The sequence below is a fragment of the Pseudophryne corroboree genome, chromosome 3 (assembly GCF_028390025.1).
Source record: "Pseudophryne corroboree isolate aPseCor3 chromosome 3, aPseCor3.hap2, whole genome shotgun sequence".
NCBI lineage: Eukaryota > Metazoa > Chordata > Amphibia > Anura > Myobatrachidae > Pseudophryne > Pseudophryne corroboree.
In genome coordinates, this window is record NC_086446.1 from 647,641,666 (window position 1) to 647,658,900 (window position 17,235).

The following is a 17,235-nucleotide window of genomic DNA, read 5'->3' on the forward strand; positions in this document are numbered from 1 at the left end:
TCGGATCTTCCCGCCTTGCTCGGTTAACCCGAGCGCGCCCGAACGTCATCATGACGCTGTCGGATTCTCGCGAGGCTCGGATTCTATCGCGAGACTCGGATTCTATATAAGGAGCCGCGCGTCGCCGCCATTTTCACTCGTGCATTGAGATTGATAGGGAGAGGACGTGTCTGGCGTCCTCTCCATTAGAATAGAGATAGATAGATTAGATAGAGAGAGATTGTGCAGAGTCGCAGACAGAGTTAGTTTACCACAGTCAGTGACCAGTGCAGTTGCTAGTTAACTTTTATTTAATATAATATATCCGTTCACTTCTCTCTGCTATATCCGTTCTCTGCCTGAAAAAAAAAACGATACACAGCACAGTCAGTCACACAGTGTGACTCAGTCTGTGTGCACTCAGCTCAGCCCAGTGTGCTGCACAGTCATCAATGTATAAATTAAAAGCTTATAATTAATTGTGGGGGAGACTGGGGAGCACTGCAGGTTGTTAGCAGGAGCCAGGAGTACAATTATATTAATTAACAGTGCACACTTTTGCTGCAGGAGTGGTGACCAGTGCCTGACCACCAGTATAGTATTGTTGTATACTACTAATATCTCTTTAAATATCAACCAGTCTATATTAGCAGCAGACACAGTACAGTGCGGTAGTTCACGGCTGTGGCTACCTCTGTGTCGGCACACGGCAGGCAGTCCGTCCGACCAGAATTGTATTATTTATTATTATATACCTACCACCTAACCGTGGTTTTTTTTTCATTCTTTATACCGTCATAGTGTCATCCTAATTGTTACGAGTATACTACTATCTCTTTATCAACCAGTGTACAGTGCGGTAGTTCACGGCTGTGGCTACCTCTGTGTCGGCACACGGCAGGCAGTCCGTCCGACCAGAATTGTATTATTTATTATTATATACCTACCACCTAACCGTGGTTTTTTTTTCATTCTTTATACCGTCATAGTGTCATCCTAATTGTTACGAGTATACTACTATCTCTTTATCAACCAGTGTACAGTGCGGTAGTTCACGGCTGTGGCTACCTCTGTGTCGGCACACGGCAGGCAGTCCGTCCGACCAGAATTGTATTATTTATTATTATATACCTACCACCTAACCGTGGTTTTTTTTTCATTCTTTATACCGTCATAGTGTCATCCTAATTGTTACGAGTATACTACTATCTCTTTATCAACCAGTGTACAGTGCGGTAGTTCACGGCTGTGGCTACCTCTGTGTCGGCACACGGCAGGCAGTCCGTCCGACCAGAATTGTATTATTTATTATTATATACCTACCACCTAACCGTGGTTTTTTTTTCATTCTTTATACCGTCATAGTGTCATCCTAATTGTTACGAGTATACTACTATCTCTTTATCAACCAGTGTACAGTGCGGTAGTTCACGGCTGTGGCTACCTCTGTGTCGGCAGTCGGCAGGCAGTCCGTCCATCCATAATTGTATTATTATTATAATATATACCACCTAACCGTGGTTTTTTTTTCATTCTTTATACCGTCATAGTGTCATACTAGTTGTTACGAGTATACTACTATCTCTTTATCAACCAGTGTACAGTGCGGTAGTTCACGGCTGTGGCTACCTCTGTGTCGGCAGTCGGCAGGCAGTCCGTCCATCCATAATTGTATTATTATTATAATATATACCACCTAACTGTGGTTTTTTTTGCATTCTTTATACCGTCGTCATAGTGTCATACTAGTTGTTACGAGTATACTACTATCTCTTTATCAACCAGTGTACAGTGCGGTAGTTCACGGCTGTGGCTACCTCTGTGTCGGCAGTCGGCAGGCAGTCCGTCCATCCATAATTGTATTATTATTATAATATATACCACCTAACCGTGGTTTTTTTTTCATTCTTTATACCGTCGTCATAGTGTCATACTAGTTGTTACGAGTATACTACTATCTCTTTATCAACCAGTGTACAGTGCGGTAGTTCACGGCTGTGGCTACCTCTGTGTCGGCAGTCGGCAGGCAGTCCGTCCATCCATAATTGTATTATTATTATAATATATACCACCTAACCGTGGTTTTTTTATACCACCTAACCGTGGCAGTCCGTCCATAATTGTATACTAGTATCCAATCCATCCATCTCCATTGTTTACCTGAGGTGCCTTTTAGTTCTGCCTATAAAATATGGAGAACAAAAAAGTTGAGGTTCCAAAATTAGGGAAAGATCAAGATCCACTTCCACCTCGTGCTGAAGCTGCTGCCACTAGTCATGGCCGAGACGATGAAATGCCAGCAACGTCGTCTGCCAAGGCCGATGCCCAATGTCATAGTACAGAGCATGTCAAATCCAAAACACCAAATATCAGAAAAAAAAGGACTCCAAAACCTAAAATAAAATTGTCGGAGGAGAAGCGTAAACTTGCCAATATGCCATTTACCACACGGAGTGGCAAGGAACGGCTGAGGCCCTGGCCTATGTTCATGGCTAGTGGTTCAGCTTCACATGAGGATGGAAGCACTCAGCCTCTCGCTAGAAAACTGAAAAGACTCAAGCTGGCAAAAGCACCGCAAAGAACTGTGCGTTCTTTGAAATCCCAAATCCACAAGGAGAGTCCAATTGTGTCGTTTGCGATGCCTGACCTTCCCAACACTGGACGTGAAGAGCATGCGCCTTCCACTATTTGCATGCCCCCTGCAAGTGCTGGAAGGAGCACCCGCAGTCCAGTTCCTGATAGTCAGATTGAAGATGTCAGTGTTGAAGTACACCAGGATGAGGAGGATATGGGTGTTGCTGGCGCTGGGGAGGAAATTGACCAGGAGGATTCTGATGGTGAGGTGGTTTGTTTAAGTCAGGCACCCGGGGAGACACCTGTTGTCCGTGGGAGGAATATGGCCGTTGACATGCCAGGTGAAAATACCAAAAAAATCAGCTCTTCGGTGTGGAGGTATTTCACCAGAAATGCGGACAACAGGTGTCAAGCCGTGTGTTCCCTTTGTCAAGCTGTAATAAGTAGGGGTAAGGACGTTAACCACCTCGGAACATCCTCCCTTATACGTCACCTGCAGCGCATTCATAATAAGTCAGTGACAAGTTCAAAAACTTTGGGTGACAGCGGAAGCAGTCCACTGACCAGTAAATCCCTTCCTCTTGTAACCAAGCTCACGCAAACCACCCCACCAACTCCCTCAGTGTCAATTTCCTCCTTCCCCAGGAATGCCAATAGTCCTGCAGGCCATGTCACTGGCAAGTCTGACGAGTCCTCTCCTGCCTGGGATTCCTCCGATGCATCCTTGCGTGTAACGCCTACTGCTGCTGGCGCTGCTGTTGTTGCCGCTGGGAGTCGATGGTCATCCCAGAGGGGAAGTCGTAAGCCCACTTGTACTACTTCCAGTAAGCAATTGACTGTTCAACAGTCCTTTGCGAGGAAGATGAAATATCACAGCAGTCATCCTACTGCAAAGCGGATAACTGAGTCCTTGACAACTATGTTGGTGTTAGACGTGCGTCCGGTATCCGCCGTTAGTTCACAGGGAACTAGACAATTTATTGAGGCAGTGTGCCCCCGTTACCAAATACCATCTAGGTTCCACTTCTCTAGGCAGGCGATACCGAGAATGTACACGGACGTCAGAAAAAGACTCACCAGTGTCCTAAAAAATGCAGTTGTACCCAATGTCCACTTAACCACGGACATGTGGACAAGTGGAGCAGGGCAGGGTCAGGACTATATGACTGTGACAGCCCACTGGGTAGATGTATGGACTCCCGCCGCAAGAACAGCAGCGGCGGCACCAGTAGCAGCATCTCGCAAACGCCAACTCTTTCCTAGGCAGGCTACGCTTTGTATCACCGCTTTCCAGAATACGCACACAGCTGAAAACCTCTTACGGCAACTGAGGAAGATCATCGCGGAATGGCTTACCCCAATTGGACTCTCCTGTGGATTTGTGGCATCGGACAACGCCAGCAATATTGTGTGTGCATTAAATATGGGCAAATTCCAGCACGTCCCATGTTTTGCACATACCTTGAATTTGGTGGTGCAGAATTTTTTAAAAAACGACAGGGGCGTGCAAGAGATGCTGTCGGTGGCCAGAAAAATTGCGGGACACTTTCGGCGTACAGGCACCACGTACAGAAGACTGGAGCACCACCAAAAACTACTGAACCTGCCCTGCCATCATCTGAAGCAAGAAGTGGTAACGAGGTGGAATTCAACCCTCTATATGCTTCAGAGGTTGGAGGAGCAGCAAAAGGCCATTCAAGCCTATACAATTGAGCACGATATAGGAGATGGAATGCACCTGTCTCAAGTGCAGTGGAGAATGATTTCAACGTTGTGCAAGGTTCTGATGCCCTTTGAACTTGCCACACGTGAAGTCAGTTCAGACACTGCCAGCCTGAGTCAGGTCATTCCCCTCATCAGGCTTTTGCAGAAGAAGCTGGAGGCATTGAAGAAGGAGCTAACACGGAGCGATTCCGCTAGGCATGTGGGACTTGTGGATGCAGCCCTTAATTCGCTTAACAAGGATTCACGGGTGGTCAATCTGTTGAAATCAGAGCACTACATTTTGGCCACCGTGCTCGATCCTAGATTTAAAGCCTACCTTGGATCTCTCTTTCCGGCAGACACAGGTCTGCTGGGGTTGAAAGACCTGCTGGTGACAAAATTGTCAAGTCAAGCGGAACGCGACCTGTCAACATCTCCTCCTTCACATTCTCCCGCAACTGGGGGTGCGAGGAAAAGGCTCAGAATTCCGAGCCCACCCGCTGGCGGTGATGCAGGGCAGTCTGGAGCGACTGCTGATGCTGACATCTGGTCCGGACTGAAGGACCTGACAACGATTACGGACATGTCGTCTACTGTCACTGCATATGATTCTCTCAACATTGATAGAATGGTGGAGGATTATATGAGTGACCGCATCCAAGTAGGCACGTCACACAGTCCGTACTTATACTGGCAGGAAAAAGAGGCAATTTGGAGGCCCTTGCACAAACTGGCTTTATTCTACCTAAGTTGCCCTCCCACAAGTGTGTACTCCGAAAGAGTGTTTAGTGCCGCCGCTCACCTTGTCAGCAATCGGCGTACGAGGTTACATCCAGAAAATGTGGAGAAGATGATGTTCATTAAAATGAATTATAATCAATTCCTCCGCGGAGACATTGACCAGCAGCAATTGCCTCCACAAAGTACACAGGGAGCTGAGATGGTGGATTCCAGTGGGGACGAATTGATAATCTGTGAGGAGGGGGATGTACACGGTGATATATCGGAGGGTGAAGATGAGGTGGACATCTTGCCTCTGTAGAGCCAGTTTGTGCAAGGAGAGATTAATTGCTTCTTTTTTGGGGGGGGTCCAAACCAACCCGTCATATCAGTCACAGTCGTGTGGCAGACCCTGTCACTGAAATGATGGGTTGGTTAAAGTGTGCATGTCCTGTTTTGTTTATACAACATAAGGGTGGGTGGGAGGGCCCAAGGATAATTCCATCTTGCACCTCTTTTTTCTTTTCTTTTTCTTTGCATCATGTGCTGATTGGGGAGGGTTTTTTGGAAGGGACATCCTGCGTGACACTGCAGTGCCACTCCTAGATGGGCCCGGTGTTTGTGTCGGCCACTAGGGTCGCTAATCTTACTCACACAGCTACCTCATTGCGCCTCTTTTTTTCTTTGCGTCATGTGCTGTTTGGGGAGGGTTTTTTGGAAGGGACATCCTGCGTGACACTGCAGTGCCACTCCTAGATGTGCCCGGTGTTTGTGTCGGCCACTAGGGTCGCTAATCTTACTCACACAGTCAGCTACCTCATTGCGCCTCTTTTTTTCTTTGTGTCATGTGCTGTTTGGGGAGGGTTTTTTGGAAGGGCCATCCTGCGTGACACTGCAGTGCCACTCCTAGATGGGCCCGGTGTTTGTGTCGGCCACTAGGGTCGCTTATCTTACTCACACAGCGACCTCGGTGCAAATTTTAGGACTAAAAATAATATTGTGAGGTGTGATGTGTTCAGAATAGGCTGAAAATGAGTGTAAATTATGTTTTTTGAGGTTAATAATACTTTGGGATCAAAATTACCCCCAAATTCTATGATTTAAGCTGTTTTTTAGGGTTTTTTTAAAAAAACACCCGAATCCAAAACACACCCGAATCCGACAAAAAAAATTCGGTGAGGTTTTGCCAAAACGCGGTCGAACCCAAAACACGGCCGCGGAACCGAACCCAAAACCAAAACACAAAACCCGAAAAATTTCCGGCGCTCATCTCTAACTGGTATAACCAATTACATTGTGCATGCATATAGATATCGTCACCAGGTCTCTGAATGGCACAGTGCACTTGCCGTTCCATAGGATGTTTGGCATATTTATTTATTTATTTTAAGTAACAAAACATGAGTGGATTAAGACATGTAAACATCAAGCTATTTTTACAAGGTCATTTCTTTTTTCTTTTCTTTTTTAGTATGCAAATATGATTACACCTACAACTTTCTGATTTATTTATTGGGATTGTTTGATTTTAGTTAACTGATCCCCTTTCCTGTATTTTGATATATACTTCTATTTAGATGAAAGAGTTGTACTCCTTCAGATCTATGCACCTTGCTAAGATTGCAATGTCTACCCAGTTCAATACTTAAATTGATTCCTTAGAAGGTACAGGCCTGGTCAAACTGTGGCAGATCCAGCTAAAACTGTGGAAGGGCATGCTGGGATGTGTAGTTTCACAATAGCTGGAGAACCACAGGGTGGCCAGGTCTACCTTATAAGGTATAGGCAGTGCTTAGCTGCATTGTGTGAGCGCCACCATAGTAGAGTAAAAGCAAAGAGGTCCCTAGTTGAAGCTGGTAAGGCTAGCTATTGACACCTTTTTCCGAAATACAATATGGCTTGCAGAACTGCTTCATTCAAAAGCCAGTAATACCCTATTTACACTGCCTGAAAATCCCAGGTTCTTATTATTATTATTACATTTTATTTATAAGGCGCCACAAGCGTTTTGCAGCGCCGTACAAAGGACAGCACAGGGAGACAAAACTTACCATTACAGTAAATAAATAACAAAAATAGAGTACAGGTAACAAAGAGCACCACAATTCTCAAAAGATAATACAGCTAAGATATAAGTAGCGAAGGAGTAATCATCGTACTACTTGGGGCTGGCGGCCATAGATAGAGAGGAGCCATTACCAGCAGGAGAAAAAGATGGTCGCTGAGTAGGAGAAAGCTGTGAGTGAAATGTGTCGAGACGAGGGCTTTGACAACAAGGGGAATGAGGGCCCTGCTCTGAAGAGCTTACAATCTAGTTGGAAGGGGCGACAGACAGATGACATGAGGTGCAAGCAAGCAGGAGTTAGCCTGATGGCAGTATGTAAGCAAAGCAGAGATGGTCAAGGCATGAGGCAGGGGGATGGAGGAGCGGTCTCAGGACTAGGTTATGGATCGGAAGGGTACGCTTTGATGAATAGGTGGGTTTCTAGTGCCTGTTTGAAGCTTTGCAAGGTCGGGGAGAGTCTAATGGAGTGGGGGAGCGCGTTCCATTGAAGGGGTGCAGCATGGGCAAAATCTTGAACTCGAGCATGGGAAGCAGTGACCATGGCAGAGGAGAGGTGACGGTCATTGGCTGACCGTAGGGGGCGGGAGGGAGTATGAAGGGAGAGGAGGTTGGAGATGTCGGAAGCAGTGGAATTAGAGATGGCCTTGTATGTGAGGGTGAGGAGTTTGAAGAGGATTCTGTAGGGGAATGTGATCCAGTGTAGATTTTGTCTAAGGGGAGTGGCAGATGTGGAGTGCCGGGAGAGAAAGATAAGCCTAGCTGTGGAGTTGAGGACAGATTGGAGGGGAGCAAGATTGAAGCGAGTGAGGCCAGTGAGGATAACATTGCAGTATTGCCAGGACAACCCGGGTCACGGCTCTATGTGAAAGGGTCAACCCAAGTCTAGAGCCCCGGCATTCCGAGGTAGCGAGCAGGGTTTTCACATGGAAGGAGCCAAGGCACGCTGCAGTGTGAACGGTCTGACACGGGTTTTAATTTAAACCCACAAAAGTCGCTGATTGGAGCTTCCTGGGTGCTGGCAGGTGATTTGCCAGAGGCAAGCAGACACACAGTGGAGACAGAGGTACAGGCTGCTGCAGAGGGCTAGATATGCAGAAGACACAGATCAAACCATGTCCACCTGGTCTGATGAGGAGGTGAAGGAGCTGCTCACCATAAGGGGGAGGTGGAGACATGTCGACAGGTGATAGGGGTGGTAAAGGATGCTGTTGTCTACAGAGCAGCAGCCAAACAATAAGTGTGCAATGCTGTCCATCCTCACCCTTGCTTATCGCAGTTGAGACAGACAGTTCCCTCCTTGATGACACTCCAGACTCCACACTTGGAGATGAACAGCGGTGACCCTAGGAGAACCCAGAAAACCGAGACTCCAGCTTTACACACAAAAGTAAATACCACAATTTTCAACTTAAAACGATAAGTCTTTTTAACCAATTCTCAAACACATGGTATGTGTCGCAGAGTGTAGCTAGTGTACAGGTGGGAGAAGGCTACAAACACATGTATACTAAAGTACCATGGTATGTTTATATACGCTCAGTGCTGATTCGTATGGTTTTTTTTTGTTTTGCTTCTCCCTTTTGCAGTATACTGTATACAGAACCGCTGAAGAAGAAAATGACAAGAACAGAACAGGCGGCCAAAACTATGACATCCATCCTAGTACTACCATGGAAAGAAATAGACACAGCCATGTCAGCCCACGAGGATTGTCGGCTAGAGACGGAGCGTGAAATGTATCAGAACTTCATGACCCAGCTTCTGTCAAAGTAGGAGTGTTTGTCTCGTGAATCTCAGGAGTGACACATGGCTTACCTGGAGCGCATGTTCTCCCGCATGCAAGTGCACCCTGCACAGCCACCACCTCAAGAGGGGCCACCCTACCAAGACCACCCTTATAACCAAAGCTCAAACCCTTATAACCCTGCAATAGAGGGCCTTATTATGAGCCTAGTGCAGCTCTATCAAGCCAGCAAAGCACCTAAAGCCCAGTCTACACGGTTTATCACAATTTGCCTTGAAGAAATGGGCCATAATTGAATATGCCTCATTGCCGAGGTAATTTTTTTTTTTTTTTTACAGTATTTTGCTGTAAAGTGTAATATATGTGGCTTTTAGGAAAGCACATTCCTATACACACATGATGTTAATGTGTGGAAAAAAAAGTTTCAATTTAATATATTTTTGGAATAATAATAAAAAAAAATTAATGAAACAACTTTTGTGTTCTTTTCCATAAGTTTTTTTGACCTTGTCCATAGGTTTTATAGGGTTGACCCAGGTTCACTGTAAACGGGGCCTTCCTGGGAAAAATCAAGATCAGAGGTGCAATGTAAACGGGGTCTCACCCGGGACTCACCAGTTTTCAAAATACCGGGTGAGACCCAGGTCGGCAGTGTAAAAGGTGTATACAGTTAATGGCCATCTGCATATAAAAGGTAGACTCTCCTTCCGCTGCTACCTTACAATGAATGATATGATAAAGAAAGCCCTTTTCAGAGGACCCCTAACTGGTCTTAAGGGGGGTACACACCTAGAGATGTGTGCTGAGCGATCTATCACAGACCGCTCAGCACACATCTCTCCCCGCTCAGCACAGCGTGATGTGTGTGTGTTGAGCGAGGGGAGGGGATGACGGGGGCCTGCTCACTTCACACCGCGCTGAAGTGAGCTACCTGCTAGATTGAGCCTGCATGCAGGCTCAATCTAGCACCGGCATTAGCGATGCGCGGGGACATGCATTGCTATCGCTGGGGAACATACACACGAGGGATCCATGCTTAAAATCTAAGCAATCTAGTCAGATCGCTTAGATTTTAAACATGGCTCTCTCCATGAGTACCCCCCTTTATAGCCCATGCTATATTTTCCTAGACTAGTTAGTCCCTGTGGAGTCAGTAGAAAAGTAATACTCATAATTATACAGAAAAGAAATATGGCCACACTTCATGGCAATATAATGCCATATACCAATACAAATCAAATTCCCATGGAATTTACGGGAGACTTACAAATTTCACCAAGCCCTCCCAGATTCCCTTTCTTCTGAACTGGGCGAGCCATGACAAAGTGATTTGTCCCAGGGGTAATATGATGAGCAGATTATAAATATATATATATTAGTAAAATGCATATAACTATAAACAGTTACATACAGTACACCACAAGCAATTACATGTTTAAGAATATACTGGGTATGTAGTGTTCTAAATCCAGTAGTTTAAGAGAAACATTTGGGAGCAAATAATGGAAGTTACAGGGCTATACTTCAGCAATTGCTAGGTAAAAGAACATAGAACTTTTGGCTACCACTGATCGTTACAACAGCAGGATAAATATCAGGTGACCAGGTATTCCCATTTTTTTCCACCCATGCTTTGTCGTACAGTTATAAAGGAACAAACAATGTGTGTAAGCACCCTACTGATCCCATTGGGATCAATTATTTTTCAAAGATGCCAGTTGAAACAGCTGTTACATTGATATGTAATCTTGCCATATTACAAGGTATACAACACCTGCCCTTTACCTTAATCCACACCTGATCACTCCCTTCTGAATATATATTTATTTATGCATCTCATCCCAAGTTCATTACAGCCATTAACGAGTCCTTCACCTAAAGTCACAGTATTTCTTGCAGGAAACACTTTCTGCATTAAGCACACCTCCATGTTGGATATAGTAGATCTGGGCCCTTGTTAGCTGCTTGATCTGTCCACAGTACTGAATTATACACTGTGTTATCATGTACAGAATGACTCTTTAGTGAGTTCACATGTTCATAAATACAGCAGTCAGGCGTGCAGCTACTCATCACAATAGCACCAGCCACAGATATCAGCGAAGACAATGATGAGAATAATGACTCTCTAAGAAAGCATTAGGCTAAGCTAAGAAAGTGCATATTTGATTTACTGCAGGACAAAAAATGCTGACTTGTACATAAGTGCAAGCCACACCCATTGGTTTACACTGTCATAAATGTATGTTTAATGTACTGTTGTGCATTATATTATCTGTGCACTACGACTGCTGAGAACATTCAATTAACTGATGTGCATCAGCCTCAATCTATTAACATTTCAGTACACAGCGCCAACATATGCCGTAGCACCCAGTTGACGCTCTTCCTAACCCACTACATCATTAATTGATGCTGTTTTATTTAATTTATGAAAAAAATAAAAAGACGCGCAAGTTATGAATATAACAGTACAACGACTGATTTCCTAGGATATGCAGCAGTAATATAAATACTGATATACGATGAGCTCTGCTGTCTTCATTAAGTAAATATGGAGATCAGTCAGCATAGTGACGGTCGCGATGGATATGGGTAGGATGTATTTTTATTGTGCATTGTCTGTAGGCCGCATATATAATAGCTGTATCCAGGCACAAAGCTCTGCTGGAAGGACAAAGACATTACATAACACAATCTATAGCCTTTCAGTTCTTCCTCCACATCTAGATAGAGGAGGTGGTCTAAGGGTAATGATAAAATGCCTAAAGAAGGGGAGAAGCCAGTTTGAATCCGAACATGACAGCCTAAATTCAGTCACGGCTCCAATAACTCTTTTAAAGTTTGCAAATCATTCATTCAATATGCATTTCAACCAAAATAGCTTAAAATAGAAATATTCTGCAGCAACAGTCACTATTTGCAGCAGACATGGCTCTGCAGAGAAGGTGTAAGTGTGAACATTGGAATCGGGGGGGTTCACAAGCTGCTAAATATTTTTCAACTTTCATAAGAAAGGAATTTATGCTGTAGCATTGCATAAGAGTTAAACATAAAATCTAACTGTGGTATCAAGTGATTTGGCCCATGACTCAATAAATTAGTTGGAGCTGTCCAAACTACAATTGCTGAAGCTGGTGCTTACTCTCCGTATCCATTACACATACACATACTTGAGCACTAAACACGTGTATGCATGTTTGTTAAACGTTACAGTATATAGATTGTGGTTACCAGAAGTGGTAATCTAGGAAATCAATGGCATGCATGCACAAATGAATCAGTGCAATGTCCAGCATTTGTTCTTTGAAATCACAATGCTATGCCAGTCGTTCTCTTATTCCCAATATGTCTGTCAATAAATATACAGATTATATATGGAGAGATGCTTACTCTGAACACAATTAAGGGTCTACCACATTGATTAGCCAAGGAAGCCCAGTCCTGTGATACCTTCCCAATACACAATTCCAGTCTTACGGCCTTTACATCTAATAATTAATATCAGCAAAGTATGAACTATATGTATAACAATGGGAGCATCTGAACTATGGAGAGATTCCAAAAGTCAGCACCTGAAGCCAATACACACAATAGAAAATTGTTTCCTGTGGTGGATTTTGTGAAGTGACAGTATATACAAAGCTGACAGTATATACAGTAGCAGGCTAAGCCTTATGTGCTACAACAGGAGCTGTACATTTACTGCAGCATATCTACATGTCAGTGGAGGAACTCGTGCATCAATGCTCTCAGTAAATTAGGATTATCTGTCCTTCAGGGAATATCACAAAGGATCATAAAAAAAATCACTATAGCAGCAGATTGCCCTGCCTAGTCTACTGCTATGGCCTATTGGTCAATACTTATTAATTGCATCTGATGAGAGTGAATTGCTGTTGGGCCTTATCTATAAGATTGGGGGACAGAAGTCCTCACTGCCTGCATACACACAATTCTCTATGGGAACATGCATTTTAATTGCCCTTTGTCCCAGGATGTGACTGTGACACCAACAGACCAAAAAAAGAAGCAGGCTATACAACTGGCTCTTACAAGCACTGACTGACGTGAATAATTTAGCAACAGTGTCAAAAAAATTCACGTCACTCAAGTACAATTGTATTGCCATTCGGAACACTTTGGAATGAGGTCACTGTGGTGGAGTGGTATATATATATATATATATATATAAATATATAGTTACTGTACATACACACACACCAACATATATATCTCGGAGACTGGCAGCCTCCCTTTGTCAATGGGAGGAGTGCTAATAAATTGGACACTATTTAATTAATTTTGATTTATTAATTAATATATATATATATATATATATACATACATACATATACACATACTTCTACACATCCACATTAAACAAGATATACATACATTATTTACTACCAGTGGGGCAGTACGGACATGCATCTTTAGTATGTGTGTGTATACGTATGTGTGCGTGTGTGTATATATGTGTGTGTGTGTATATATATATATATATATATATATATATATACACATACACACATACATACATACATACATGTATCTGAACAGAAAAACATGCTAATTTACACATTTCAGGAAAAGCATTTAGCAGGCTGCATATGGGCACTGTAGATGTGAACCACTGAAGTGGGAATTGGATGCTTGTGAATCCCATGAAGAAGACTGACATGTGTGTAAAGGACACACACCTTCTGCATCATCACTGCAGTAGTCTGTAAGAGTGAATGTGGTCTGTGGCCCATGCTAAGCTGATTGTGCACATGTGATAACAACATCCAGGCACCCATTTGTCATATGCAGAAATAATACCTTTTTCTTCCGATCCCTGGAGCGCTTCCTGTGCCTCTTTTTCTCCTTACTATCCTCCTCTGCATTAATGTCCAGATCCCTGTTTTTCTTTAACTGGGAAGCTGCATGAGCCATTGTGAGAAAGAATATCCCATGAAACAAGGTTTCCTTGGAAAAGGTTGTAGCCCCTTTTGTACCTTCTATCCAGCTTCACAGTAAGGACTCCAATAAATGGAGAGAGAGAGAGAGAGAGAGAGAGAGAGAGAGCAGAACGCCCAGTACGCAGGCTCAGGATGGAGAGAGGTACCATGTAAATACCCAGCGCTCACATCTCCTCCTTTACCTTCCAGCACCTGAAGCATTCCCAGTCATTGTACAGTGGGAAGGGCAGCTGAAGCGGTGTGTGCTGGATGGTAACTGTAACCCTCTGCCACCAGCTGGAAGTGCCTAAGTGATCCCAGCAAAGGGGGATTGCTCCTAATGATGCTTCTATGCAGAAGAACAGTAAAGTGGGGGCTGATCAGGCAAGGATCCAGCATTACTATCTGCTTCCCAGTCCAGGAGCTGGAGGCAGCTACAACATGCACTTTGTCCTCACCAAAACATGTCCTTTATTACACCAGTCTATGAACCCAAGGTGGAGGTCTACTGTAGCTTCCCACTGTGAAACAGCTGTTGATGAAGAACAGAGCAATGTACAACACACAAAAATGAAAGAAGAATTATTTTCTCGCACAGCTTCTGTGCTGCATTATGTAGAGCACAATGTGAGGCTCTCATTTAACCCTGTGTGTGCTCCATGCTGCCTCTCTCCACAATGACAACACACAGGGGGAGGTGTGGAATTAAGCATTTTGTGTCTTAGAGGAATCTGCACACAGACAGACACACTCCAAGCAAATCAACACTGCAGCAAAAATAATCTGGCTATGCTACTGTATAAGAGAAGCACAATTCCAACAGGGGATTTAATCATTTCTTTACCCTTTGCGCTATTCTTCACAGTCATCCACTGATGCTAACGGATTAATGAGTTGCATTGAGGTCTCCTTCAATCACCTCAATATATATTTACCACCTGAGTCCTCGGCATCTGTAGCTATTGAATATTCATCATGTGAATATAAATAGCAGTACATTGGCCCTGGAGCTGCAGCTATTAATGGAATGTACACAGAACCCAACAAAAATTGTGCTACTGAATGTCAATAATTAAATAGGCCGCTCCAAAACAGTTTTGCACTAAAATGGTAAATTGTTCTTTTATTATTATTATTATTATTATTATTATTATTATTATTATTATTATTCTCCTCCGCATAAAGAGATTTTATTCCTTTCTGGATTATAGTGGTGTTTAGAAAACAGAAATCTACCCTAAAAATAAATATATATCTATTTGATCCCGGGGATACATAATGAGCGGAGCTTAGACTATTCCACTTTTCATCAAGATTGGGTATACCGTCAGGATGTTGAGTCTGGTTAATCTCGGCTTGGTTTGTATCCAGATGTCTGCGTATATGTAACACTAGACCAATAAACCTCCTAATATCCATGTAGCAGTAACTGCTTCATCCAAATACTTTTAATCCAGATGAAAAATTGATTTTACCAACTGTTAGGCATCAACTAGGTCATAGTGAGTACAAAAACAACAGGGACCATGAGAAAAGAAGCAATAGATTTTCGATCGCTTGTCAATTTGTAAAACAAAACAACAATATTATGGCAAATTAAAGAATATAATATGCCTAGTTTTTTGCCACGGAAATATGTTCTTTGAGCAGTCTTTCTTAAAAGCGATTATGTATGAAGTATTAATCAGTACCCTTATGCAGTCCGAGACTGTACATGCGAATGATATATATGTGTATCTATCTTAAATATTTTGTATTACATATGTTTTTTGCATGCAGTGTAAATACTGGCTGCTTTTGCATGTAGCCCACAGATGCAGGATAGCTTTATTTTTACATTGCAATTTAGATTTCAGTTCGGACACACCGCAAGTTGTTGCCTGATGGTGTTATCGGGCATTTCAATTGAGTCACCTTTTTTTTACGCATAAAGTGACCCGCGGGTCAGTTATCGGGGAATTTTTTCTCCTGCCTCCAGCCAGGTGGAAAAAAAAATTCCCCCGAGTCTAAAAAGTCACTACAGTGCCTTTTATTATTATAGAGCTAGCACATTTCTGCCACACCCAGTCCTCTATTGCTGTATTGGAACAATTCACTATTTACTTCCTGCTTATGGGTAGGCTAAAGACGTGCGGTGAGGTACTATAAATGGCTCAGGAGGCACTGGCTAGTACCAGAGCCAGATTTACACACAATATATGAGCCAAAGGGTTCATCTGGGCATTATACACAGGTGCAGAGGTAGAAACTCCTTGAAATTTGGTGAGTGTTGATCAGAGATGTGTGAAAAAGATAAGAAGGTGGGGCACTGCCTCACCTGCCATAGACTATTTACTGGCTAAAAAATAAACAATAACAATATAAATGCCGTTATCATTTATTTTTTGGCTGAAATTGTCCAGTGTGTATGGGGGTAATATTGGTGAACGCTGAACAATGTATGCTCCCGCACGTCGTTCAGCAATCACCAATATTGAGCTGACATGCAGCTTTACTCGTCAATGTCACGCTGTGCTGCATGTTCGGGTATGCTGGTGGTGACGTCACTGAACGTTATCGTGATGTCACTGAACGTTACTGGCATGCGGGCGGACTGGCCCTGTGCTGGGCGTCCCCATGCACGTCAGAGAAAATGATCGTAGACGTGCTAAATTTAGCACATCTGCAATCAACTCTGAATTACCCCCTCTATCGTTAAACACTATATCGTTTAACGATATAGGGGTATATTCAATTAGAGTCGGACACTGCCATCTTGTCATAAAGACGGCAGTTTCCGACTGGAATAGGTCGGAAGGGGTTCCGACCTATTCAATCAGGCCTCATTCCGCTGTCGGAATAGCCTGCGATCCGCGTGCTTCTGTCAGTAACTGGGCCAAATCAGACAGGTTTTGGCCCCGTTTCCGACAATTTCAATCCGACTTTAAAAAAAGTCGGATTGAGGAGATGAGATGGGGGAGCGGGGCGGCGGGCTATAGGGGCAGCAGAGCACAGGTACCTCTATGACGGAGGTCCCCCATTCCCCCCGGGCCAGGCTCCGTCCTCTCTCCCGCAGCGGCTCCCGGCCATCACTGGGTGTCCCCCCCTGCCAGGCTCCGTCCTCTCTCCCTTCTAGTGCCTGTAACTGGTTTCTAACTACAATGCACTTTCTGCACTTATGTTCTGTTTACTTTGCTATTGATTACATGGTGGTTGTTGTTGTTGTTGTTTTGTATTGTTTACTAAAAATGTTAATAAAAAAAATGCTTGATTTAAAAAAAAAAAAAAAGAATAGTGTGTGCATAATAGGATTTTCAGCCTCCTATGAAACTTTGTACGTCAGAAAAAAATCTAGGGAGTTTGATCAATTGCTTAAGGGGGCTTAAGACAAACAAGCTTTGTACTGAATCCTCAAGAGACATAAAAATAAAGTAAATTGTTTCTGTTTTTGTAAATAAACAAAAAAAAAAAAACAGTAACAAAACTTGCTAAATACGTACAGTATGTGCGGCTGTAAGATGTTACAT

At 43.5% G+C, this 17,235-nt stretch overlaps 1 protein-coding gene across 26 annotated transcripts in view; it reads right to left on the reverse strand.

Annotated features, from left to right (window-relative positions):
- The window catches only part of ANK3 (ankyrin 3), a 1,328,922-nt gene that overhangs the window by 542,778 nt on the left and 768,909 nt on the right, over positions 1-17,235 (reverse strand). For 3 of the 26 annotated variants that reach the window (XM_063961771.1, XM_063961769.1, XM_063961768.1), the window contains exon 1: positions 13,611-13,810. The exons of 19 other annotated variants lie outside the window; for them this stretch is intronic. In XM_063961771.1, coding sequence (XP_063817841.1) covers positions 13,611-13,724 — 114 coding nt within the window. In that variant the 5' untranslated portion in view covers positions 13,725-13,810. Of the gene's footprint in view, positions 1-13,610; positions 13,812-17,235 lie in introns of those variants that run through there. 4 more of the 26 variants (XM_063961772.1, XM_063961770.1, XM_063961781.1 and 1 more) reach the window with 3 other exon arrangements.